Below are 26,506 nucleotides of genomic sequence, written 5' to 3'. Positions count from 1 at the left end.
CCTCTTGTATTCCAGACCCTGACCAGCAGGATGGCCATCTCCACACACCTCCACTAACCTGTGGCAAACAGGGCAGGTCCAGCCTAGCCAGAAGCTGGGGCAGGTTTATCTGTGCATACTTCTGAACGTTAAATTAGCTGGTGGCATAATCACTGTTTCCTTGTCAGCCTCCCAAGCTTAAAGGCGGGATACATTTCAGGAATGACAGGTTAATAACCTGGCACTTCGAGTGATTATTAACTCCAGTGTCCGCAGATTGATTTGTTCATTGTGTATTTTGTTGAACTTCCTCAAAGGATTTTCCTTGTCAGACCACGAAGCCCTGCCTCCATCCCTCCCTAAGGAGATGTGCACGCTATTTTTCCGCTCTCCCCCACACTCCACCGTTCAAAACTAAAGAAGGAAACTTACAGCATCAAAAGGGATTAAAACAAGTGATTTGTGGTTTGAGCCTTTCAAAAAGATTTGGAATACCTATGATTCAGCAAATGGAGAGTAACTAAAAGAAAGAAAAAACCATTTAGTTGCCAGGGCAATGTCCATAAAAGTAAACACACTGAAACCTCCTTCCTCAGGGCGCCTCTGGGTGAAGGCCCGACACACCCGCTTCCAGGCCCGTGTCTGCGTGCCGTTTCTGTATGAGGACCCGGGCCTGCCTACTACTTCCTTCTGTGCCCTTTGCGGGTTAGATTAGAGAGGTAGGGTGTTAATGGAGGACTTGATGAAGATTGAAGACCCACTCTCTCCCTCTGGAGACCAGCATGATTTGAACAAATTGAGGAGAATAGAGCAGCCCCTTTGTGTCCTTGGGAGGAAACCCGTTCTGTGTCCCTTTCTGCAGCCAGGCCTGCTCCTCCAGGGGGAGGGTGTGGGGGGAGTCCACAGGGATCCCTGCTCGGGCGGGGGACACGGCTCCCGCACCACCTGGCCACCCGAGTCACTCCACACGTGCGCCTCCTTTATTGGTGCTGCCGGTTGGGTGAGCGCGAGTTGGAGCCAGGGCTGGAGGGCAGGGAGCTGCCGCTGGGGGCCTGCAGGGCGTGGGGGTCGAGCTGCTGCCCGGCCGCGCTGGCGCCCCCTGTCCCAGGCTCGTCGCTGCTGTCCTTCTGGGCACTCTGCTGCTCGGGACACTCAAAGTGGACGCAGTGGAACACCTGTGAGAGAGGAGAGGCAGTGAGTGCAGGCCGGCGTCCGACCCGGGCTTTGATGAGTCGGGTCACGGTCCCCAGGGGAGTTAGAGTCCTCTGCCCCCTGCTGCGGGCACAGACAGGAGCAACTAGAAGGCTGGGTATGTTTCAGGGTAAAAGTAAGCGGGCTGATGGTCTAAGAGTTACAGGCAGCGTGGTGTGGATTCCTATAAAACGTTCCCACCACACTTCTCTGATTTGGGTTACTTTGGTCTCACGAGCTTTTCTTTCTCTTTAAATTAACTAATTCTTATATCTGGCAGTTGGGTTAGAAGCTAGTGGGGTTGATGGTGGTGGCGATGGCTTCAAGACTCTGAAAATACTAGAAACCAATGAATTGTATGCTTTAAATAGGTGAGTTGTATGGCGTGGGAATTGTACTGCCATAAAGTCCTTTTCTAAAAAAAGAAAAGCCAGCAGGGCACTACCCCAGGGGATCTCCAAGGGACCCAGGAGCCGGCTGAGCTCATGCTGTGGCCTTGGGAAGGAACACGTTCTTGGTATGAATTCATCCTCTGGGCAGCAGTTCTGGGGAGGGAACTTCAACCTGACGGGACTTGGGCCAACCGGGAGCGGACACCCTCATGTGGAGGAGCGGGCCTCCCACAGTACCCAGGAGATGCTGGGTGACTCCCGTGTGACTCACTCAGGAAGCACCACTGAGCAGACAGGTGGGTACCGCACAGAGCTCGGTGAGCAAGCGTGAGCCTTGGCCCCGACCTTGAGCAAATGCAGCATGACTGGGGTGGCGGGAGCCTCATGCCCAGTGCAGGAGGGACGTCTGGGCGCGAGCCGGGGCAGTGGGGGCAGCCCCAGTCAGAGCAGGGTCTGCAGAGGAGCCCTCCCTGGCCCACATGGGAAGTCCTCGTTCCAGTGTGTAATGACATATCCTCCTGGGGTCCCTGCTTCCTGTCCTGAGCTCTCTGCAGAGCAGAGTCACACCCTCTGCAGTGGGGTCTGCAGTCTGGGGAACACACATCTACTTTCCAAGAAGCATGCTGGCAGTCTTCAGGGAATCAGTTTCCAGATCCTCAAATTCTGTATTTTCCAAAACTGCCTGCGAAGTGACTGAATCCTGACACCCTCGCCCACATCCTGAGAGGAAAGCACAGCCCTGAGCTGCCCTGCTGGGTGCCACTGGGGCACGCCAAGCCCGGGGTGAGCATGCACCCTCCCATGAGTGAGGGCCCTGGCGGCTCCTGGTCCCCAAGTGGGGGAAGCGTGGCCTGGGGGAGATGTTCTGAATTCAGAACTGAACTGTGTATGTGACTCATGTAATTCTTCTAAACATAACTGGAATTTTTCCAGAATTATGAAGACATTCTCAAAATACATTGGCTAAAACCCATGAATGATTCCACAATTATTTTCAGATTTGGTGTCCTTTAGTTCAACGAGTTGGTTAAAATCTATCTTAGTAAATCATGTCATCAACTATGTATTCATAATAATTAGTCCTCAGCTTCCATCTTTTAAAATGTTTATTTTTTCCTATACCATATTAACACAAATAATTATATTTAAACTTACGAACAAATGTTTTACTTAAAATGTTCGAAAAATTATACTTTTTCCCCCAAAGCCCTTTTAGGGGATATGCAGACAGAAGAACTGTACAAAGAAAGTCTTAATGACTGGAATAACCACGATGGTGTGGTCACTCACCTAGGCCAGACATCCTGGAGTGTGAAGTCACTCACCTAGGTGGTCACTCACCTAGGGCCAGACATCCTGGAGTGTGAAGTCAAGCAGGGCTTAGGAAGCATCACTATGAACAAAGCTAGTGGAGGTGATGGAATTCCAGCTGAGCTATTTCAAATTTTAAAGAGATGATGCTGTTAAAGTCCTGCACTCAATATGCCAGCAAATTCAGAAAACTCAGCAGTAGCCACACGAGTGGAAAAGGTCAGTTTTCATTCCAATCCGAAAGAAGGGCAATGCCAAAGAATGTTCAAAGTACTGCACAATTGCACTCATTTCACAAGCTAGCAAGGTAATGCTCAAAATCCTTCAAGCTAGGCTTCAACAATACGTGAACCAAGAACATCCAGATGTACAAGCTGGATTGAGAAAAGGCAGAGGAACCAGAGGTCAAATTGCCAACATCTACTGGATCATAGAAAAAGCAAGGGAATTCCAGAAAACCATCTGCTTTAACTGACTATGCTAAAGCCTTTGACTGTGTGGATCACAATAAACTGTGGGAAATTCTTCAAGAGATGGGAATACCAGACCACCTTACCTGCCTCCTGAGAAATCTGTGTGCCGATCAAGAAGCAACAGTCAGAACTGGATGTGGAACAATGAACTGATTCCAAATAGGGAAAGGAGTACATCAAGGCTGTATATTGTCACCCTGCTTATTTAACTTATATGCAGAATACATCCTACAAAATGCCGGGCTGGATGAATCACAAGCTGGAATCCAGGTTGCTGGGAGAAATATCAATAACCTCAGACATGCAAATGACACCACCCTTAGGGCAGAAAGTGAAGAACTAAAGAGCTTCTTGATGGAAGGTGAAAGAGGAAAGTGAAAAAGCTGGCTTAAAACTCAACATTAAAAACTAAGATCATGGCATCTGGTCCCATCACTTCATGGCAAACAGAAGGGGAAAAAATGGAAACAGTGAGAGACTTTATTTTCTTGGACTCCAAAGTCACTGTGGACAGTGATTGCCACCGTGAAATTAAAAAATGCTTGCTCCTTGTGAGAAAAGCTATGACAAACTTAGTGTATTAAAAAGCAGAGATATCACTTTGCCAACAAAGGTCCATATAGTCAAAATTATGGTTTCTCCAGTAGTCATGTATGGATGTGCGAGTTGGGCCATTAAGAAGGCTGTGTACCAAAGAATTAATGCATTCAAACTGTGGTGCTGGAGAAGACTCTTGAGAGTCCCTTGGACTGCAAGGAGATCCAACCAGTCCATCCTAAAGGAAATCAGTCCTGAGTATTCACTGGAAGGACTGATGCTGATGCTCCAATACTTTGGCCACCTGATACGAAGAGCTGACTCACTGGAAAAGACCGTGATGCTGGGAAAGATTGAGGGCAGGAGAAGAGGGCAACAAAGGATGAGATGGTTGGATGGCATCATCAACTCAATGGACAAGAGTTTGAGCAAACTCTGGGAGATAGTGAAGGACAGGGAAGCCTGACATGCTGCAGCCCATGGAGTTGCAAAGAGTGGACACAACGGAGCAACAACAATAAAAACAACTTGTTTGAAGGTCATTGCTCATAGAACTTAGGAGACTAAGCCCTCAAGAGAGTCCTTTTAAAAGTTAACAAGCAGGAATTCCCTGGCAGTCCAGTGGTCAGGACTCTACACTTTCACTGCTGAGGGTGCAAGTTTGATCCCTGGTCAAGGAACTAAGATCCTGCAAGCCATGTGGCTTCCCCCTCCCACCCCACCACAATCTATAGGCAGATCTGCAGCAACATGGATCTAGAGATTAACATCCTAAGTGAAGTAAGCCAGGAAGAGAGAGATACCATATGGTATCCCTTATATGTGGAATCCAAAATATACAAATCAACATGTCTATGAAACAAAACCAGACTCAGACAGAGAGAACAGACTTGTGGCTGCCTTGGGAGGAGAGGAGAGGCAGGGGTGGGAAGGGCTGAGAGTTCTGGGTGAGCAGGTGCAAACTGCAGAGCGGTCACACAGCAAGGTGCTACTCTACAGCGCGGAGCTGTGTTCAACATCTGACAAACCACAGTGGAAAAGGATATGAGAAAATGAACATATATATATATACACACACACACATAACTGGAGTCATCCTGCTGTTCATAAGAAATTAACATTGTAAATCAATTGTACCTCAATAAAATTAAAACAAAATAAAGTTAACAGACTTGGAGGGAAGGCAAGAACATTATAGGGTTAGACGTGTTCTGGGCAAGGGGAATAATATGGGTAAAGACACTGGGGAGGAGACAGCCAGCCAAGTGATGTCTGACAAGTTCCAAGCGGCCAACTGTGAGGAGAGGTGTCAGTGGTGGTGGGTGAGGCTCTGGAGCAGAAAGATGGAGTGGGATTTAGGGGTGAGTGCCAGTTACGGAGGGGCCTGACGGCACCAGACAGCCTTGGAGACACCAGTGCGCTGGGCCAATAACAGGACGGGAGCTGAGGCTGAGGGAGCCAGAGGTCACCATGGCTGGGGAATCAGAAGACAGAAGACCTGCTGCTAGAACCACAGCGTCCTGGACAAACGCCTGGCAGGGCCTGGTTCTCACACCGCGCTACTGCACCCCACGGGTTTCCTCCCTCGGGTCTCCAGACTTCTCCTAAAGCAGCCCAGGGTCCTAGATATAAGTAAGATGATGTGAGTCGTAGTAAAGCTGTCACTGATTTATAGAAGCATGTAACCAGCGTGCAGGGATTGCTTGGAAAGGATTGCCGCGTGCCTGGGCCTGTGTGGACAGCTGTGAGAGATGGCACAGGCTCCCAGCCCTGGCCACCCCGTGCTCCCAGGAGAGCTCAAGCCTCACTCTGCTTGGGTCAGGCACACCCTTTCCTTCTGAGGGGCCTACTGGCTAGAGAGGAGCCACTGAACTTGGATCTGCCCGTTTCCTGAGTCCTGGATAAAGGCTGGACTGTGGAGGAGAAGGCACTGGAGTTCTGGGAGTGGGCAGGAAGCAGGCCAGGCTGGCCATGGGCCACCCTCCCCGAGGAAGGACCAGGCGGAGGAGACTGCAGGGGGCTCAGGGGTGCAGAGAGCTGGGGGTGGGGCTGCCCCTTCCTCCTGGGAGCTCTATGACCTCACAGCTCAAGCACACGCAGTGTGCACACACACACCGCGCACACCCACACATGCACACAGGCATACGCCCACTGTGTACACATACACGTGCACCCTCCTTCTGCAGAATCAGGTTCACAGAGGAGAAGACAAGTGTAAAATCAACCAGGAAATTATACTTAAAATATAAATTCCGTGCTTACCTCCCTGCATCACTGTTTTCCATATTTCCACTTCACTTGTCTACCACTGTTTTAAATCCTGCCTTTCAGACTAATGTGGGACTGACTGAACTGGGCCCTCTCTGTGCAGCAGAGCCTGCTTCTTCTCACCGTGAGCCCCCCTCTCTCTCTAAAGCTCAGGCTGGTGCTGCCTCTTGTGGACCCCCGTGGCCTTAGCTGCCCGGGATCAGCGCCCAGGTCTCTCCTTCCTTTCTTTTTCTTTCTCCTTCCTTCCTTTTTCTTTCTCCCCCCTTTTTTTTCCCGAGCAAATCTCCCCATTTGGGCCCATTGGCAGGTGCTTACTTGTCAGCAGCCTGATGGGAGGGCCTTTTCTGGGGATATGAAAACTGTCTACAGGACCACTGGCTGTCACCTGAGCTACCTGGGGTCAATCTGAAAGTTCTCTTCTAAGTAGCAACTATTAATCTACTCTCCATCAGCTCCACATTCTTCAAGCTTCTGAAGTGATAGAACCATCTCCTGGTGGGTAACTGACAGTCTCTTGCTTTATGAGCAAGGACATGATGGAGCCGTGGAAATGACCCCCGAGAACACACCTCTGCTTCCATAACACCCTCGCCCCATCAGTTAACCAGCTTTAGATGCCTTCCCCGCTCTGACGCGAGCCCCGCGTGCCCCAGCCCGCTCCCCCGCCGGCTGTGTCTGCCTGACACAGCCCGAGGCTGCCCGCCGTCACCGCCGCAGGCGGCGGGTTTTTCCCTCCGCGGCCCTGGCGGCCGCCCCTCCGTCTCTCGGCTCCTGGGCCGCCTCCTCCCGCCCGCGCCCTGAGCTGTCAGTTCCCCTCCGACTCAAGGACTCAGGTGTGGCTCTCCTTTCTCCCGCTCAGGGCCTCACACAGGAATAAACAAATCAGTAAAAACTCTGAAGTGAAAAGTACTGACTGGCCGTCACCAGAGGAAGGGGCCCGTTGGCGGCACTGGCCGGGGGCGGGGGTTTCTGCCCGCGCTGGGCGCGAGAAGCCTGGAGGACTGTCTAGAGCCTCTACCTGCGAGACTAAACTGTAACTGCGCGACTGGCTCTAGCCCACCCACCCACCTGTTTTGAGGGAGCAATGCAAATGGTTGTTATTCCCAAGACACCCATTGGGGCCGTTTCAGCTTCCAGTGGCGGATCCCCGGGAATCAGGCCCACTCGTCTCCCTGACCCCACGGAGCTCAGCGTAGGCAGAGCTCTGCCCCAAGTGGGGGAACTGGGAGCCCTTGAAGCCTGCCTGGCGGAGCCTCCACAGCGACCGTGAGGAACCAGGGCCGGTCAGACCTGCGCTTCAGGCTGTGACCCTGGAGTCCCAAGGGTGTCACCAAGGGACCAACTAACTCTGATGTGGGTTCCTGAGCATCTCCAGCACCCAGCGGGCTCCGCCGACTCATAGGCAACACATAAGAAACAGCTATCCAGTCACAAGCTGCGTGGGGAAGAGTCCAAGTGTAGAGGGTGTTTTACAAACAGAAAGAAGGGTGCAGAGGTAGAGGGTGCAGTGGGGACGGAGCGAGCGTGCTCAGGGCGGCGAGTGGGGCAGGATTGGCATCCCCAGGTGTCAGGCTGGGGGGCGGAGGGGTGCTGGACACCGGGGGTGGTTGGGACCCGAACAGGAGAGGGATCCACGGGGCTCAGGAGGTCTGAGTGCACGCACACGGTCACCCAAAACACGAGGCACCTCCTGTACCCCTCCAGTGAGTCCTGGCCCCTGGGAGGGCGCACCACACGCTGAGTGAGGATAGGCTCTGACCATGCAGGGAGCCTGGAGGGTGTGGGGCGGGGCACGCCTCCAGAGCTGGGCCTGGAAGGATGAGGCAGGTCTGGTCAGAGGGGTCCTCTGTGGGCGCCCCAGCCCCGTGTGATGGCACAGGAAGGGAGCTGCAGAGGTGGGCTGCAGGGACCATGGAGCAAGAGGCCGTGCCTCAGAGGGCTTGCTGGGGGCCTGGCCTGGACCCGGGTGGGCAGCCAGGGTCTCTGGACAGAGGAGACACTTAAACACAAGTGTTGCTTCAATTAAAAATATCACAAAAGGAATATGTTTGTGGTGACAAGTAATACAAGGGTCTGAAGAAAGCAAGCAGATGACAGCAAACCCTTAAGCTTGAAATCCTCTGAGGTAGAACACAGCAATGTGGGACAAGCAGGAAAGAAGCATTTTAAAAGGATAAACTACACCACCTGATAACAGGCTTGGTAAGACTGACAGAGAATCCCCTTGAGAAGACAGAGCTGGGGACCCCCGGGAGGACAGAGGCTAGGGTCCCCCGGGGAGGACAGAGGCTGGGGTCCCCTGGGAGGACAGAGGCTGGGGTCCCCCGGGAGGACAGAGGCTGGGGTCACCCCCAGGAGGACAGAGGCTGGGGTCCCCCCCGGGGAGGACAGAGGCTGGGGTCACCCCTGGGAGGACAGAGGCTGGGTGACCCCTGGGAGGACAGAGGCTGGGGTCCCCGCTGGGAGGACAGAGGCTGGGGTCCCCCCGGGAGGACAGAGGCTGGGGGACCATGGTGCCCCCAGGCTCCCGAGCACTGGACCTGGACTCGGCCTCTGACCCTCCTTCCATGGCTTGTTTTTCAAACCTCAGCGACCTCACTGAGCATGAACGCTGGCCAGGCGCCAGGCCACGCAGCCCCCGCTGTCAGGACCCCACGCAGAGGGACACAGCCCAGGAGCGGGAAGGGGTGCCTTGGGGCGGGGCCGCTCCTGCTCCTGTGCCCTCTGGGTGCCAGGACAGCTCCTCACTCAGACGAAAGGACAGCAAGAGAGCAGGAAGACAGCCTGTGAGTGTGATCCTGCCTGAAGGTCAGGAGGAAGGTATGCGAAACTCAGCCTCGCAGCCGGGGCGGGAGTGGCCTCCGGGCAGAAAGCACAGGGAGGACGTCCAGATGAAGGCCTGGGCCTCGCCACCCCCCTCTGTACAATGTGCCGGCTCAGCAGTCTCAGTCAATAATTCAACCCACTAGCGTTGAGCCCGCACGGCAACAGTGGGAAGCTGACACCCAGGCCAGGCCTGGACACCGCAGAGGCGGAAGTGTCGCGGTGTCCACACTCACTGCCACCATCTGGCTCACGGCTGGGGCTCTTCTGTCAGGACCCCAGGCCGCCGGGCACCAGCAGCAGAGGTGTGCTGGTGGGGACGTGGGGACGCCGTGCTCTCCTCACGCAGACACTGCAGGGTCACTGTTGCCCGGAGGAGTCGTCAGGGCCGCGAGGGGCCTGTCCCGCCATACCTGGGGCCTCCCTCTCGGAGGAACAGCCAGGTCCTGAGTTTCTTTTCACTCAGAAGCTTGTGTGATTCCATTTCTTTCCTCCAAATCTTCCCAAGACTGCGACCCCCGCCCTTGGAAAGGCTGTGACAAAGTGAATGAGGCGCAGAGCTGTGCTCGGATTTATGCAGAACCATTACCCCCATCGCCAAGTCACCCTCCCTCCCCTCTTCAGCAGTCAGGCCTCCCATTAGCAGTTTGATGGCCACTGCTCATGAAGGGGCACCTTTGCTAAACCAGCTTCGAGGATCCGTCCCCCGGGAGAAGCTGGTTAATCTGGAATGTAGTCGTGTGTATGAGGCTGACACAGCCCGAGTCACCATCTGCGTGTCCTTTTTTGTGGCTGCTGTTTATTATCCCTTTCCTTTCCTCTCTGCGAGCTGTAATTCTCGACTTGCTGGAGACAGTCTGGGGTCCTCTTTTCTCTGGGAGCCCTGGAGAGGCTGCACACGTACGTATGTGCGGCCCCTCCTTGGTGAACCAGGGAATTCCTTTGTTGGCCACTCTTTGCTGCTTTTCATTAGAGTGATTCCCCAAGCACTCTTTGTTCAACATGTCTTCAAGGTGTTTTTTTTTTTTTTTTTTTTTTTGAGACATTTTAATGCCATTTCCCCTGACATTTTAAAAAATTTTATTATTTATTTGGCTGTGCTGAGTCTTTGGAGCTGTGCACAGACTTTCCGTAGTTGTGGCGAGCAGGGCTCCTGGCTGCAGCTGGCGGCTTCTCTTCTGTGGGGAGCGGGCGCTGGAGGGCAGGCTCGTAGTCGTGGCACACGTGCTTAGTTGCTCTGCAGCAGGTGGAATCTTCCTGGACCAGGGATTGAACCTCTGTCCCCTAAACTGGCAGGTGGATTCTTATCCACTGTTCCCCTGGAGAGGTCCCCAAGGTATTTAAAAGCAGAGAGAGAGGCCTCTGTTAATTTTCCCAAGTTGGCCTATGAGTCCACTTGTGAACTGTAGCAGAACCCACTGTGAACTGTAGCAGAAATCAGGAAAATTTAATAAATGTTGATCAATGACTCTACCTTGCTTTTCAGGCTTCTCGTGAGTAATTTTCACAGATTTCTTTCATACCAACCAATACAAATAGGATTTCTGAGCCAAGCTTTCAGCTTACATTTACGAGGTGACATATCTTTATAGACAGATACCTACCTCTCAATGATATCTGCCCATAAGTCAGACACAGAGATTTGGCTTCTGAATTACACACCCTGAAGACTTCTCTCCTTTTGCAACGTGTGTATGGCAGCATGGCACACACTCAGTGCTCAGCAAACCCTACTGAGCTTGGTGATGCTGACAATTACATCTTCTTACACTTGTCTCAGGAACAGAAGTTCCAAGTCTGTCGAGACTGTATAGAGATGTTTTATCTTTGTTCCCTTAAAAATGAAGACCAAGTATTTCCAATAAAACATGGCACTTTAAAATCAGAGTATCATGTATGTACATCTGAACAGCCCAAAACATGGTTTTCAGTTAGACCAGTTATAGCAAGATAACTCTTGCCTGGAAAATCCCATGGACAGAGGAGCCTGGTAGCCTGCAGTCCATGGGGTCGCTAAGAGTCCGGCACGACTGAGCAACTTCACTTTCACGTTTCACTTTCATGCACTGGAGAAGGAAATGGCAACCCCCTCCAGTATTCTTGCCTGGAGAATCCCAGGGACAGAGGAGCCTAGTGGGCTGCCATCTGTGGGGTCACACAGAGTCAGACACGACTGAAGCGACTTGGCAGCAGCAGCAAGATATTTCTTACTATATTTCTCCCATTTCATAGCAAGATATTTCCAGGTTGTGAGCAACAACTTTTTAGCATTGCTTTGGGGTGACAGGATACCCCAATAGTTTTGCACAAGTATTTATTCCTACGAGGCATGAGCGTAAGCTCTTGACGACACTGCAGTGGCAATGTCTCTATATGGCAATGGCTTTTTTTTAACTTTCCAATGTCACTTTGCCATCTTCCCATAAGCCTGGGCACTCACAAGTATCTGAAACTCTACTGCCTGGAAGGTTCTGGAGAAAAGCCTTTCCAAAACATGTCACCTCTGGCAGCCCTGGAATCCCTGACCTCTGGTTTTCCTGTGTGCATACTCCAGAGCTCCCAGAAGAGAGAGTCTTTCTCTTAATTAATCTGGAAAACTAAGGCCAAAAAGGAGAAATGTTCTAGTTCCCAGGGGGAACTGGTAGACATGGCCTTACTGGGGCCCTCTACTCTCCCCTAGAGGCTGCTCTAGTGGGCCCACCGTCCGAGGCAGCTGTTCACTTCATCCAGATGTGTCTGCTTTGTCTTGAAGAGCACCGGCTCCATGGAGATCTCAGGCCTGACTTCTCACCACTGGCTGCGCAGCAAGATACGGCTGGATGTCATGCTCACGAGCCGGGGTCTTTGTGCATTTAGCCGCCCCGTGGCCCCCAGGCCCCGCCTGCTCAGAAGCTGTGGGCACCTTCCCAGGCTGGGCGTTTGGAGCCCAACTGCTCCACTGCACAGGCGTAAGGCTCGTGGAGCGTTTGGAACAATGACGTGCTTGCTGTTGTGTCACTTTCCCTTTGTTTTCCCAATAAAATCTTTCCTAAAATCATTTAAATATAAAGACGTCTATAAAAGGTCTTGTATAATTGTACTATAAATTAAATATTTTTCTGATTTTTTTTTCTGTCTCACTGGGAAGGAACCTTTAAGATCTAGTTCACTCTCCCTATTTTAAAGACAAGTGTCCTGAGAGCCAGGGAGGACAAAGCTGGTTGAGGGCAAGGCTGGCACCAAGGCCGAGATCTCCTAGTTCACACGGGACAAGGCCCCCCTTCCCTCCTTCCTGTTTCGCTCTCCTCCTGGGCTCATCCCCACCTCTCTGCCCTGTGCGATGAGGCTGTTTATCAGATGACATCCTTTGGCGGATGCTGCCTGGGAGGGAATCCTCGAGGCAGTGACCGGAACCGGGGCGCAGGCCCTGGCAAACGACTGCCACCACTGTCGCTGGCATCACTGACTCGATGGACTTGACTTTGAGCAGGCTCCGGGAGTTCACGATGGACAGGGAAGCCTGGCATGCTGTGCTCCATGGGGTCACAAAGACTCGGACACGACGGAGCGACTGAACTGAATTGTCACCAGGCCAGGAGGGAAACTTTAAAAAAAAAAAAAAAAAAAAGACCAGAATCTGTTTCCTTCTTTTTGTTTTTTTCTTCACTAGAGCCACATGTTGCTATGGGAACGAGTGCTGGTTTCAGTTGGTCTAACTGGGAGCAGTATTTGTTGGAATTAATTGTTTAATTATGAGCTCCTTTTCCGGAAGGGGCTCATAACAGAGGACTGACTCCCTTCCAATCCCAACATATACGTAACTTCACCTTTGGATGAAGACCGGCCTTTGGCTGGTGGTGGTTTATTTCATTTGCCCCACAAGCTCTTCTGTTCCACATTATTGTACAGTATCCATTTTTCATTGCCTGTCACAATTTGTTTTAAAAACAAAATGTGTTCATTACGTTAAAGTAGAGAATCACATGCGGAAATAAGGTCAAGACAGTTTTTTCACTTAACTTACGTGGCACCCAAACATCAAAGCGAGGAACAGAACCAAACTGCTGCAGATGATTTTCAATGCTTGACTTGGATATTTTGAGTATGCCAGCTATCTCTCGAGGTAAAACATTAATTGTTCTCCGTTAATGTCTCAATTGCTATCAACTTCAACTGGTCTACTTGACCATGGAGCACCAGCCAGCAAGAAATCTCCAGCAGGAAACTTCACAAACCACATCTGACACATTCTATCAGTCACAGCACCTTCTCCACACTCTGCACAAATCTTTTCTCATGTCTCAGTTGTCTTTTTACCTTTCTTGAAATACATGCCAAAAATGTTGCTTTTTACTTCCATCTTCAATATTAAAATGCTTACACAAAAAGTGCACTGGGATGACCCAGAGGGATGGTATGGGGAGGGAGGAGGGTTCATGATGGGGAGCACATGTATACCTGTGGCAGATTCATTTCGATATTTGGCAAAACTAATACAATACTGTAAAGTTTAAAAATAAAATAAAATTAAAAAAAAATAAAATAAAATGCTTACACAAAAATGGTTACACAATTTTGATAAACTTTTTAAAATGCACGGTGATATGACAGCTGTCACAATAATATCTAACCAAACTGTTTCGAATGAAGTTAAAGATAAATAAGCACTACTAGAGTCATGGGGAAGCTGAATGAACTTTTTTGGCCAACCCAACATTATGCCTTTTTGGGAGATAGAGCACCTTGGATGTTAAGAGCCAAACTGGCTGAATTGAAACTCTTACAAATCACTTAACATTGCTCAGCTTTGGTTTCCTCATCAGTTTATCCGTTTTGCTTAAAACAGAACATTTTTTATTGCAAAAACTATGCACTAAAAGGTGCATAAAATACAAATGTACAACTTGTTGAATAACTATATAGTGAACTCCAGCTACGTACACCGCACGCAGGTCAAGAACCAGAAACACTGCCGGCACCGTATGGTCCCTTCCTGATCTGAGCCCCCGCCCTACTATTAAAACCACAGCCTGCCTTTAATAATAATCACTTCTTTTCTGTGTGCACATCCTTAGATGTCATAGCTTAGTTTCTGACATTTGTATGAATGTAACCCCACTACATGGATTCTTCTGTGCTGGCTTCTATCTTTGGACACGCTGTGATGTTCATCCCCAAGGACTGCGGGGATGAGAAGTTGTTTCACTGAATCTTTTCCTTTATTTGGCTACCTGATGGGGAGAGGGAGCGATGGACGGACAGACTGAATCATTCATCCGCTAACTCAGGAAGCAGGTACTCTGTGCGCACATGTGCCGGGCCCAAGTTAGGGCCAGGACATGAGACAAAAAATTACTACACTGCCTCTTTCCTCAGCTACATAAGTTCAACACATAACTGGAGCCCTGACAGCTGCCTACAGACTGTCCACCCCATCCTCACTCTCTGTTACTGACTCGGCAAAGGCTTTCTTTCCTGTTGGTTCTTGTGAGCAGGAACTTGATCGTTCCATATTGCGGAAAGGAAGCTTTTCCTATAAGTCCTTTCTAGCCCGTGGGACTGCTTGTGCCCCTGAGGTCCCTACCTCCTGAAAAATCACTCCACAACCTGCTCTCCAACCAGGCTTCATCAAAGCCAAAATAAGAAACGGGCATAAGCGAAACAGGCATAAGAAGAAACAGGCTGACAGACTGACACCTCCTTAAGGACGAAGCAGCGTGCCTTTGCTGCTCTTCTGCGGTGACTAGCTGAACGCGAATGAAAGGTTTGTGAGAGACGCCGCATCAGAACCAGCACGGCTGCTGTGTGGGTATGAGTGGAAACTTCAGATCCTCCAGGATGTTTGTGGTCCTGTCCACAAGGCCGTTTCTAACCTCCTGCAGGCAGGAGAGCCACGTCTGCCTCCCAAGTAGCTCAGAGTCAGGCAGCAGTCAAGGCAGGTGGGCTGGAAGGACCTCGCAGCTGCACTGGCGACTAGACCAGTAGAAAGTGATGGAGGAAAAAGCCAGAGAGACCTTTTCGGCTCTAGGCATCAGGGAAAATCAGATGAATGAAAATAACTGAAGGAGAGCAGGTTGGGAGGGGAGGGACTCGCTGACAGACAAACCGACATGTGCCTGTCGTCTAGTGCTGAGCGTGAGAGGAGGATGGGAAAGCCGCCTCCCCTCCGAGTGGCAGAGGGAGGGGCGCGTCCAGGGGCAGAGCCAAGGAGGAGGGGCAGGATGACAGGCTCCCTGGTGGGCAATGAAAGGAAAAACGTTCTGAGAAGTTGAGATAGACGACAAGGAAATGCTGAGCAGACAAGAAGCAGGAGGTCACTGGAGCCAAGTGGCACTGTCTTCGACAGGTAAACATTAAGGGAATTTATTGATAGAAGTCGTAAATGTAGCTAAAAAATTAAATGAATTCATTGCCTGGTGCTCACAAAGGAAGATGAGAGACAGATGCCAACAGCAGACACGCGCTTCCCAAAGGAGAGGCATGAAATGCCGAGGAAATCAGAAGCGTGCCCGGACAGGTGACCAAGAAATCTGAATGCCCGCAGCCTGCCTGGTGGTCATCACCCAAGAGCTGGCCCTGGTGGAGGGGTTGGGGGCAGGGGAGGGGGGCGGGGATTAGCCTGCGGCCAGATGTCTAGCCTGGTGCGGGGAGGACAGGCTGACTAGAGCGACACAGACACGTGACCACGTCAGGCAAGAAATCCCCAAGGACTTTAGCTCTGGACCCTTCCTGTTGCCACATCCCCAGAGTTGCCAGCAGTTACAGCCACGTACACGCGCCACCTTCCCACCTTTGCCCAGACAGCCTGCCCTCCTGCCGAATGCTCTTCAACTCACAGGGGTGCCAAGCCGCACTTCCCCACCTGGCTCTGCTCTGACACCCTGTCCGCATGGGGCAGTGCCTGCAGCAAACAGTCTTACCTGGGAGAACTGGCACACTTCTTTCCCTATCTGCACACACCATCTTACCTCTCATGATAGAAACCAACTCCATCTACACTTCTTGAAATTCGTACAGTCTGTGGGCTGGTAACATTCACTATCTAAAGGGAAACAGGTCCTGGCTCTGAGTCAATGCAGGCTACTGATGCCCCTTGGCAGATAAGCCAGGACAGACTGAAGAATCCTGGCCTGCCTTCCACCCCGTCCTCCACTGTAAGGAAGAGGCATCCTGACCCATCTTCCATGGCGTGGTTCTGGCTACATGGGACTCGGGACCAGGCTTGTCCTGGACCCCTGCCTGCTTTCCCTGCTGGCTGTGCCATCACAGTTCCCCCAGGAGTCCTGACCGACCCACCCCAGGCACCCTCCTTCCCTCACTCCTCTGCCTCTGCACACATCCTGCCCATCTCCAAGAAGGGGGATATGACGCCCAGAACTGGTATGCTGCAATAAAGAACGTTCTCTTTGAGGCCGTGCTACATCCCCGATACTCCATGAAATCAACTCTTGTGCCTTCTTGTTTGCTCTGAGAATGACACAGCTTATGGATCTTGCCTTGTGATCCTGGTCATTGTTTATTTTATGATTTGAGATGTTCCCAGGTTGGCAACACCACACTGAGGTTTTCCTTCCTGATCAATAACTCACTTGATAAAGCAGCTGAGCAAGTTGCTCATCAGCTAGATATGATGGGGTCACCAGTTAATTAGTGACCTAAGTCAACCCATTCAAACTGGGGACTCCAGTCTCCAAACTGGCGGGTCCCAAGTGGCTGGGGCTCCTTGCAGATATTTTTGTAAACTAACTGGGGAGAGATCTGGCATGCCAGCTTTTTAGTTCTGTAAGGGGAAATTATTCCTCTGGTCACTGAAGTGAGGGCCTGGGGGTCAAGACCTGGAAGAAGACCCTGACCTGACTTGCTCCAGTGCTTCTCAGCCTTCTCTGACTTAAGAATTCCTTCTACTGTTAAATGACAATTACAAAGTCCCATTCAGGAACTAAAGAAAATAAAATGGCTTAAAAAAAAATGCATTATATAAGAAACAAGGGATTGCAAATAAAAATATTTAATTTTAGCTTCATATACTATTAAGTAAAGATACGTTCGAATTGTTTTCTAATTTAGTAATATAGATGTAATTTAAGTGGTTAGAAAAATTGAGAATTATTGGTAAAATTTTAAAACTATGATGTTTTGTTTGGGGCTCAAATATCTATTAAAATACAGATTCAAATTTATACTTCTGTTACATCTTCAAAGAATAAAAAAGTGTTTTTATGACCTGATGTTTAGAATTCTTTAATTTTGTGCTTTAAAAACTATCAATGGCTTTCTTTATTTTATAATTTTCAGGTTTGTTTTGAAATAAAAAGGTAAGCAAAAGTTTCAGGCTTCTGTTTCTAAGCTCTTCTCTGCAAGAAATATATTGTGGGCGTGTATCATTTTTATTCTAAATAAATACAAAGGCAAAATGAATATACGTTATCACAATATTTTCACTGCTTAAAATGCTTTTCAAAGAACCAGAAGCACCTTGATGTGCCCTGGAGAACTCTCATCTGACAAATAACGCACGATCCAGGGCCCACTGTGTAATGTGTGGGGCTCAGTGAAAAATGGAAATGTAGCGTCTCTCCTTCAGAAGGCAGAGAGAAAGCTTTTCCTTTTCTCCCAGGGTCTCTCCTGACGTGCCCCAGGGTTTTCATCTGCTATTTGATGCTGTGCTCGCTCCAGCTCAGGGGACACCGTCAGGTCAGGGCAGACCCTCAGGGCACCCAGGGCCCCTCATCCTGTGATTAGCACAGGGGACCCACACCAGATCCTGACTCTCCTCACAAATGTGTGGGGGTCCCACTGGGAGTGGCAGTGGTCACACGGCAGGCTGAGGAGGCTGCGTGGGTCCAGGCACCAGGGGTCAGGGTGGGTGGCTGAGAACCCGTCCTAGGAAAGGAGAAGGGGCGGAGGCTGGCCTGCAGGGAGCCCCTGGTGGATGCTCTTCCCTTAAAAAGAAAATCCAAAGGTAAGATTTCCAAGAATTTCAAGAGGATGAGCACAGAGCCCCTTCCGGGTATAGAGCCCCACGCAGCAGCCCTGGCCACACGCCCAGCACACTGGTCCTGTACAGATCTGAGAAGTTTACGCAGGGGTGAAACTGCAGGATGGTTACTATTTTTATGCCTTTCATTTACCTCTTGAGCTTCAACCTTACTGTTTCTTACGACTGTGGTCTTTAACCAGCGGTCAGGCCTTCAGGGTGTGCGCTAAGCACATCTGACTGTGTAAAAGCAAGAGCGTGATGAGCAGATGGACCTGTGGCATGGCCACCTGCCAACTCCAACCCCTCACCGCCAGCGCTTACTCTATGCCCACCTGAGGAACAGAGGCTAAGCAATTAACTTACAGATGGATTATTTTGCACTCAAAATGGAAACAGACGTTCTTCTCACTTTAAGTGGTATGAGTGGGCCCCGGGTGGCTCTTGGAGCCCAGAGGGATGCAGGCTGTTGGGGGAGGCAGTCCCAGGGGTCTGGCATGGTCCTAGTTTGCACTCGGGTCCTGTGCTGTCGCTCACAGCGCCCTCCCTCGGGCCCTCAAGGCATTGCAGGCACTGCCCACGCCTCTCTCATCTGAAAGAACCCGCTGTGTCCTCCAGAGCCATTTCCAGCCAGAGAAGAAAGCATGTTTGAGGCCCAGGAAACTCACCTGCCGGCTACCCCAGCCTTGGGAGCCCAAACTTGAGAGAATAACTCACCCACTCTTCCCTCATGAATTCCACAGGTTGGAGGGACACCCAGACAGTGTGGCCCCAAATCACAGCTGCTCCCCAGAAACAAGGCCCAGGCCCAGGCCCAGGTGAGGAACAGGCCAGGGAGGAAGAGGCTCGCCCACGAACACTATGTGCAGGCCGGCGCAGGACTGGGTAGACGGACAGAGAAAACCTGCAACTGTGCGTCCCGGCCGCCCCGTGGAGCTGGGGTTCCTCACACACCACACTCAGGGGCCCAGGGACCCTGAGAGAGCTGGCGTCTGGGAGGGGAGAGGACTCTCCAGGTCTCTGCACAGGGGACGAAGTGAAGCTGCAGGGGCTGCCTGCTGCTCGTGGTGAACAGACACCCAGAAATGGTAACAACAGTTCCCCGGTGAGCGAGCAGGGCTCCTCCTTCCTGTACCAAGCAAGCTGTGTGAACAACAGGCCACTGATGGGCGGAACCAACAGCCGCAGTTCACTTGGGCCGAGGTGTCGCCCAGAGAGCAGGAAGTGCCGCTGTGTCTTTCACCAAAGGGGGCCCTTACCTCGTTTGCTGTGTTGTGTGTTCCAACGATTCGGATGAAGGATGCTGGGCGTCTTTCAAAAGTTACCGACTGCCAGGACCTGTGAGGAGAAACATAAGCACTGCTTGGTTACACTGTCCTGTGATCCTTTGACGGCTCAGCCCAGCAGAGCCCAGGATGTGGAGGGGGTGGGGGTCTCCACCCACCGTGTGGAGTGGGGACAGGAGTACACGGTGCCCCACAATCTCAGCAAAGGAGGTGCTGCCCTTCTGTGAAGGCTCGACACAGGCAAGCATGAGATGCAGACCCGTGCACATAGTGACAAGAGTATGGCCACACGGGGGAGGGATCAAGGCGGGCAGGGCTCATGAAGTAACAGGGCCACGATGGTGCTGCCCTCAGAGGGTTGTGGACCTAATGGCTGCACCCAGGTGGGCACAGTGACTTCCTGGGAGGGTCCTGGAGGAGGAGCTGAAGCAGGCAGGCAGGCCAAGGGCAGGGCGGCTGGGCCCAGCACTGCAGGTTGGGAGGGGGGCATTCACTGCTGTGCGAGCCCTGGGCTCCCATGTCTGACCCCCCACATGCAAGTGGTGGAGGCACCTGGGGAAGCAAAGGCAAGTTTCTCCACTGGCCTCCCTTCAGCCCTCTTTTTCTGCTTCCCAACGCATCCCCCAAACAGTTTAGTCTTTGGATGGATGGGCTCAAAAGCAGCCTCAGGATTTTAAACGCCCCTCCTCATGGATCGGCAGGGGCTGGGCCAGTGGAGCAGGCCCCAGTCTCTCCCGAAAGGAAGTGGTCTGCTCCCGATTTACTGCTCCTGGCTCGTCGGAAGGCATGAGACGCTCGGCAGCCGCGGCTGCAGACTCTGCTCATGCTTTCATAATCAGCGCAAGGCCCTCGCGGCTGCCGCAGCCCTCCTCCGCACACATGGCGGAGCCGCCAGCTGCTGGGACGCTGTTTCCTGTAATTGTCTAATTACCAAGTAATGCTACCAAAGAAAATACACGTATTTGTGGCTTATTTCTCCCCCTTTGCTTTCAGGTGTTCCATCCTCCCTCTCACCATGAGCCGCCCACGGAGACTGATTCACTGCTGCCTGGACACCAGGCCCCTTGAGGTCATTAAAAAGTCATTACCATCCTATGTGCAAAGTCTGTGCCTCTGGAAGCAGTTTTCTGGAAACAGCATAAGAAAAATCACTCTGTCTGTAGAAAGGCTATTCATACATGAAGGTGATGCCATCTGACCATCCCCAGGGTCTGCATTCCTGGCCCAATTTCTCAGTGTTTTGTTCCCAGACCCACACAGCTCCCTTGGAAAGCCCAAGCCCAGGGTGGGCCTGTGAGGAAGGCCCCGTGGGGCTTCAACACTGGACCTGGGCTCCGACAGGCCTGGGGGTCATCTCTGCACTAAGCACGGGGGCTGAGCACAGACTTGCGTTCTTTCTCCAGCAGGTAGGGGAGGCTAGGGGTTCACACAGCACAGGCATCAGAACCCCATCTCACTGCCAGCGGCAGCGACAGCACACACCAGAGCTGGTCCACCGCACTTCTCAGACCCCTACTCCAGGACAGGGGAACAGAGCTCGGGCAAGTGACTCAGCCAGTGACAACCATTCACTTCAGTCGCCCAGGCGAGTCCGACTCTTTGCAACCCCACGGACTATAGCATGCCAGGCCTCCCTGTCCATCACTGACTCCCGGAGCTTGCTCAAACTCATGTCCATGGAGTCAGTGATGCCATTCAACTGTCTCATCCTCTGTCATTCCCTTCTCCTCCTGTCCTCAATCTTTCCTAGCATCATGGTCTTTTCCAATGAGTCAGTTCTTCGCATCAGGTGGCCCAAGTATTGGAGCTTCAGCATTAGTCCTTCCAATGAATATTCAGGACTGATTCCCTTTAGGATGGACTGGTTTGATCGCCTTGCAGTCCAAGGGACTCTCAAGAGTCTTCTCCAACACCACAGTTGAAAAGCATCAATTCTTCGGTGCTCAGCTTTCGTTATGGTCCAACTCTCACATCCATACATGACCACTGGGAAAACCATAGCTCTGATATTAGGTTCAGCCAGTTTCACAAAAGGGATTGGGATGGAGAGGGGGCTGGGAGTGGAGGAGACTGAGAAGACTTCTTAGCTTTTAAGTCCTGTGCTTATCCAAAAAAATTGTCCAGTGCTTCTGGACAGGCAGGTAAGACCTGACTCTTGTGAGCTCACGGCCCTCAACAACACGCTCAGGGCTCTGAGAGCGCAGACAGGCCTGGCATCGCGCCCCTGCCCCCTGGACGACCCCACCCCCACCCTGCCCTACGTGTGGGGTGGAGGCCAAGGCCCTGAAGGGAGTGAGGGCTCATTGTGGGGCGTCCTGGGGGGAGCTGGGCCTGAACCCCACTCGTTGTCCCGCTGTCGCCCCCTTGGCTCCATCTCCCGTCCCGCCTCCTGGGGGCTCAGGCCCTGGCCCCCCACCCTCTGCGCGGGGAGCAGCAGGGCCACAGCCTGAGCAGGAGGGAGCACTGCTGGAGTAACAAGATCAGAAGGCCTCAATTTAATACCAATCCTCCATTGCACTGCATTAATATCTAATCATATTAGAGTTCATTTTCACTAACACAGCCCAAGAGGTGAACACATGATTTCATCTTCAGCAAACTGGATGACAGCCCTAAGACCAAAGCACGAGCAGGAAGGGAAGCCAGTCAAGATGAGGTAATGAGCATCTCTTCCTCCCAAGTATCGGCTTCCATTTCCCCCAAACGTCTTCGAAACGGCTCTCCGCATGCCCAGCAAGGAATGACAGGCGGCAGGCGACAGTCATGGTCGTGTCGGAGCCACATGCATAGGCACGGCGCCACCCCGAGGAGGCTCACGCATCACAGAGCCAGGTGCCGCCACCGCCGCTTGGTCTATGCAGAAGCTCAGCGCCTTTCTTACTGAGCTAGAGAGCTGTATGAAGACCCCTACTCGTCCAGGACTCTGCATCTCCTCTGTAGTAGGTGACACTCCCAGGAAGACAACAGAGCAACATCATCACTCAGTTCAGAGCAAGGCGGGGTGCTGGGAGGACGTGTCTGAACAGTAACTACCAGTGTCAAAAAATATGCACAGCCTTTGCTCTGAGCACTTACCCCAAACAGAAAAACCCACATAGGAGTGACGTCCCAACCCTGGCACTTGCCAGCTCTGCAGTGGACAAATCAGAAGCCCTCGCTGAGCTGCAGTTTCCTCATTTGTCCAATGCTGATGGGAATAATACCACATCCTCCATCACAAAAATGCATCTAGAATGAGGTCTCGATTATGTTAAATTGTAAATATCTATACACGTATGTATTCTAAGAGAGAGGTCTATAAGCATGTTTGCCAAAATATTGTTTGGATGGAAGAACTTCAAGAGACATTAGCTGTAAACTTCTGCACTCTTTGTACTATTTAGTTTGGTAGAATGTGTATTAGAAAAAAGTTTCTAGCTTGCCTACTATCCAAGCCTTTAACACAGATCACGTGATGTGAAGCAAGAGAAAATGCCAGTACTGGATTATTATGTAAAATATTTCCGGTTGAGAGACTTGCTGGGTGACAGTCAAGACAGCAGGTTTTAATCGTGGCCTTTCGTGACCCACAGGGAGGACGGCAAAGCGGCTGACAGCGTGGGCTGTGGAGCCAGGCTCCTGGGTTTGAACTTTTAGCCAGCTCTGTGACCTCAGACAAGCTACTTAACCCTTCTGGGCTTCAGTCTCCTCTCTGTAAAATGAGGATAACAGACATAACTATCTAACTTTCTGTGTGCGTAAAGATTAAATACATTAACAAATGTAAAACACCTAGAACAGTACTGGCATGCGCTAGGTTCCAAGAGAAAGAGCTGACACTGTTGTTACTACTGTACTTACCTGCCAGCCACACACACCCGGACGAGACGCACCGTTTTCCAGGGACCCCACTGTGAGTCGCCGAGTCTGCTGGTGTTGATTTGGTGACGACTGCAGAGATTCCCACCACACTCCATCAGCACCCATTATACCCGTTACTTGGAGGCAGACAAGGTAGCTGAGCTTTGAAGGAATTAAGCAAGTCTTTGGCGAAAGCACTCTTGGGGTTGGTGCCTGCTAGGTGTTATGGGAATCATGCAAGATGGAGTGCTGCCCTGATGAAGTTTACGATCTCTCTGGGGAGATCAGCGGTCCTTTCATAATCAGAGGACAACGCAAACTGTACTACGGTCCCAACTCATAACCTGGTGGTGTTCCAAACCTCCCTGGTAATTGGCTGTTTAAAGTTTGGAAGCAGTTTTTTCAGAGAAATAAAGCCATACATTTTGATTGAGTTCCAAGACCCACCCATAAAACTTACTTTAATCCATAATGAGGCTGAAATATTATGTATATGAAGTTTAAAAAAGGAAGGAAAAAAATGTTGTTGTTGCCATAGTAGTAATTAAACAAGCCAGAAAAACAAGTGATTTAAAACAGTCTCTTTAAAGCTGCTGCTTGAGGAATGAGGATTAAATACTACAACGCATATAAAATCCTGGGGCTGTCACTGAAATATGGTAGGTGGTCTGTTAACAAGGAGAGTGAAAAAGTGGGTCAAGAACTCTCATCCTGAAAGGCTCATCTGACTGCAGACCATGGTGTGGTTTACAGGGGGCTTCACAATCGCTGTGCACATGTTACTCACGAAAACCGTACATGCTTGTAAAGTGTGCTGTGATTATTCTGGGGAAGGAGATATGCTGAATTCATGAGAGTGGCTGTCTCTCAGGAGAGGGTGAGGAGTGGGCTCTGCTGATGGGGAACAAAGGACACTTCAACACCAACTGCAATGTTTCATTTCTTTGATGAAAATAAAAAGACAAAGTGTATGTGAAAAATATTAACTACAGTCAATTCCAGGGGTGAGTATGTGAATGAATGTTATAATAGTTTTTATTCTTTTCTGCATTTTAAATAGTTCTTGAAATAAAAAGAAAGCAAGGAAGGAAGGAAGGAAGGGATTAAAATGGTGTCTGTGTTTAATGTGAGAAAGAATTAGCCAGAGATGAAATTAACTAAACTGGAAATATAAAAATTAGGGGGAAAGTGGAGTCAGTCCCTCCAGGGGGTGTGCCAGGTCTCTGGATAGCTGTGTCTTTGTCCAAAGCAAGCAGAGGACAGGGAGCTGGCAGGTGGGAGAGGAGGGTGTGGTTGTCAGTGGTGAGAGCAGGGTGGTACCACACAGGCCCAAAGGGCTTCGCCGAGACTGCTTTTGCATCCTCAGCCTCGTCCTGTCTTCTCTGGGGATCCTGCAGATTCTATGCCAAGGGTGCCTGGTCTTTTCAGCTCTGAAAAATTACGTGATTTTGCTACTTGTGCTCTAATGAGAAAGAGAATGTCAGGATTTTTCTATAGCAGAACTGGTGGACACCGGGGAGAGGGCCAGGAGTGTTTGGCCAGGGCCAGACTGGCAGTTAAACACAGCAAACTGAATAAGTGGGTTAACCTTTGCTCCCTCCACTCAAAGGGCAGTTAGGAAATTTCATGTATGTTTCATATCGCATATATGTGTTCTAATACACACACACATACACACATGAGCATAAAACAAGCACAAAGAAAGCACGAAAGATGTCACCATTTTTCTTTGCCAACACCTCAGAGAGAAACACCCAGGAAACAAGTGGATTCACACTGCAGGCCCCGGAACGGCTCATGTCCTGAGTCACCAGCCACTGCTGAAGTTGGGGGCAGGCAGGAGGCTGGCTGAAAACAGGTAAAAGGAGCAGATGGGCTCCCCAACCCCCCTTTTCTTCTTCCTGCACAGCGGAGATGAGCCCTTTTCCACCTCAGCAGGAGATAGCGATTTCACTCTAGAGTCCTTTAACAGAGCGGGTCTAGATTCTGGGACACCAGGCACAGCAGAGGGTGGGCCCTTCAGGGGCTGAGCACAAGGAATACACACGAGTGAACACCCTAGATGGCACGACTTCCAGCACCCTCTCCACTCGTGGCTCTCAGGCCACCGTGACTCAGGCTTAACCACAGGCAGGGGACTGGAGGACCCCTCTGAGACTCTGACCAGCCCAAGAGGAAAGAGCTAGAAATACTCACCTACCTTGCTCCCCTCTGTCCCTCCATGCTTGCTTCCGTTAATACTTCTTGAGAGCTTAATGAGGAAGGCCCTATTTTCAACTCTGCCCTCAAGAAGCTTAGCTTCTAGTGGGGGAGAGAGAGACAAATAAAAGAAATAAAGAAATAGAAGAGTTAAAGAAGGGCTATGGGAAAAAAAAAAAAAAAGCAGTGTAAGTAAATGGAGAGGAGCACATGGCTTTAGATAATATCTTTAAAGAAGTTCTCTGGTGAAGTCACAAGTGGGCTGAGACCCACACAATGGACCTGAAGAGCATTTCCGTGAGAAGGAACAGACGGTGCCCAGAAGGCTAGATCGGAATGAGCGGACAGGGGTCTCCCAGTGAAACTCCTGAGCCAGGTCTGATAACCCTGAATCAAGTCCGCAAACCCCCGCAAAGAAAAAGCTTTTTGACAGCTTTCTCAGTGCCTAACGCTTCACTGCAAACAACTGAAGATCACCAAAGACTCTGACATGAATGATAAGAGACCAAACACAAATGGAAAAGAAAAATAACTCAGAGGATACAGATAAAGTTTAGACAGCAGAGTAAAACTTCAGAAAAAAACTTATATTACCCCTAGAAAGCTAAAAGAAAACATTATCACACCCTTGAAATAAGAATAAAATAGTGTGAAAAAGAAATACCTGGAAAATAAGAAAATGATCTTGCAAATTAAAATTATGAAGTGAAAGAAGTAATTCAACAAAATAGAAACTCAAGTCGAGGAAATTTCCTAGAATACCAATCAAAATGACAAAGAGAAAATGGAAGGAAAAGGATAAGAGAATGAGATGATTAAACCAAGAGGTTCACTATCCAATTAGCAAATGTTTCAGAAAAAAAGAGCAGAAAAGACACAAGTTATAAAATGTAAGAGTAACACAAGAAATTTTCCCAGATATGAAGGACATATGTTTCTAAGTTAGAGGCCACTGAGTGGCCGCTACAATGAAGGAGAAAGCAAAGCATCTTGCTGAGAAACAGACGATCTAAATGCTTCTAGAGGGGAGGAAGGTGTGGGAACCAGAACCACACGAGATTTTTCAAAAGCTGTAACTGAGGCGTGCTCCCAGCACAGGAGCGTGGCAGGCGTACAGCCGGTGCTGCGGTCGGTAGCCCCGCAGGAGAACAGGGCCAGCTTAAACGCGCATCACTCCGGCCTGGTTGGGCAGACTGGGGTGCGTCTCTGCCCTTACCACCAGAGACCGTGCAGCAGGAGAGATGGGGAGGG

General features: G+C 50.6%; 1 protein-coding gene across 12 annotated transcripts in view; it reads right to left on the bottom strand.

The window, feature by feature from the left end:
• Positions 1-420: 420 nt before the first annotated feature.
• The window catches only part of BTBD9 (BTB domain containing 9), a 410,213-nt gene continuing 384,127 nt past the window's right edge, over positions 421-26,506 (bottom strand). For 8 of the 12 annotated variants that reach the window (XM_055571501.1, XM_055571498.1, XM_055571500.1 and 5 more), the window contains 3 exons: positions 20,305-20,343; positions 19,190-19,268; positions 421-1,154 (listed from right to left, as the gene is read on the bottom strand). In XM_055571501.1, coding sequence (XP_055427476.1) covers positions 960-1,154; positions 19,190-19,268; positions 20,305-20,343 — 313 coding nt within the window. In that variant the 3' untranslated portion in view covers positions 421-959. Of the gene's footprint in view, positions 1,155-16,983; positions 17,896-19,189; positions 19,269-20,304; positions 20,344-26,506 lie in introns of those variants that run through there. The other 4 variants (XM_055571497.1, XM_055571509.1, XM_055571496.1 and 1 more) reach the window with 3 other exon arrangements.

Source organism: Bubalus kerabau, chromosome 3 (genome assembly GCF_029407905.1).
Source record: "Bubalus kerabau isolate K-KA32 ecotype Philippines breed swamp buffalo chromosome 3, PCC_UOA_SB_1v2, whole genome shotgun sequence".
Taxonomy (NCBI): Eukaryota; Metazoa; Chordata; class Mammalia; order Artiodactyla; family Bovidae; genus Bubalus; species Bubalus kerabau.
Note: the sequence above shows the minus strand (reverse complement) of the source record. Positions and strands in the feature narration are given on the sequence as shown.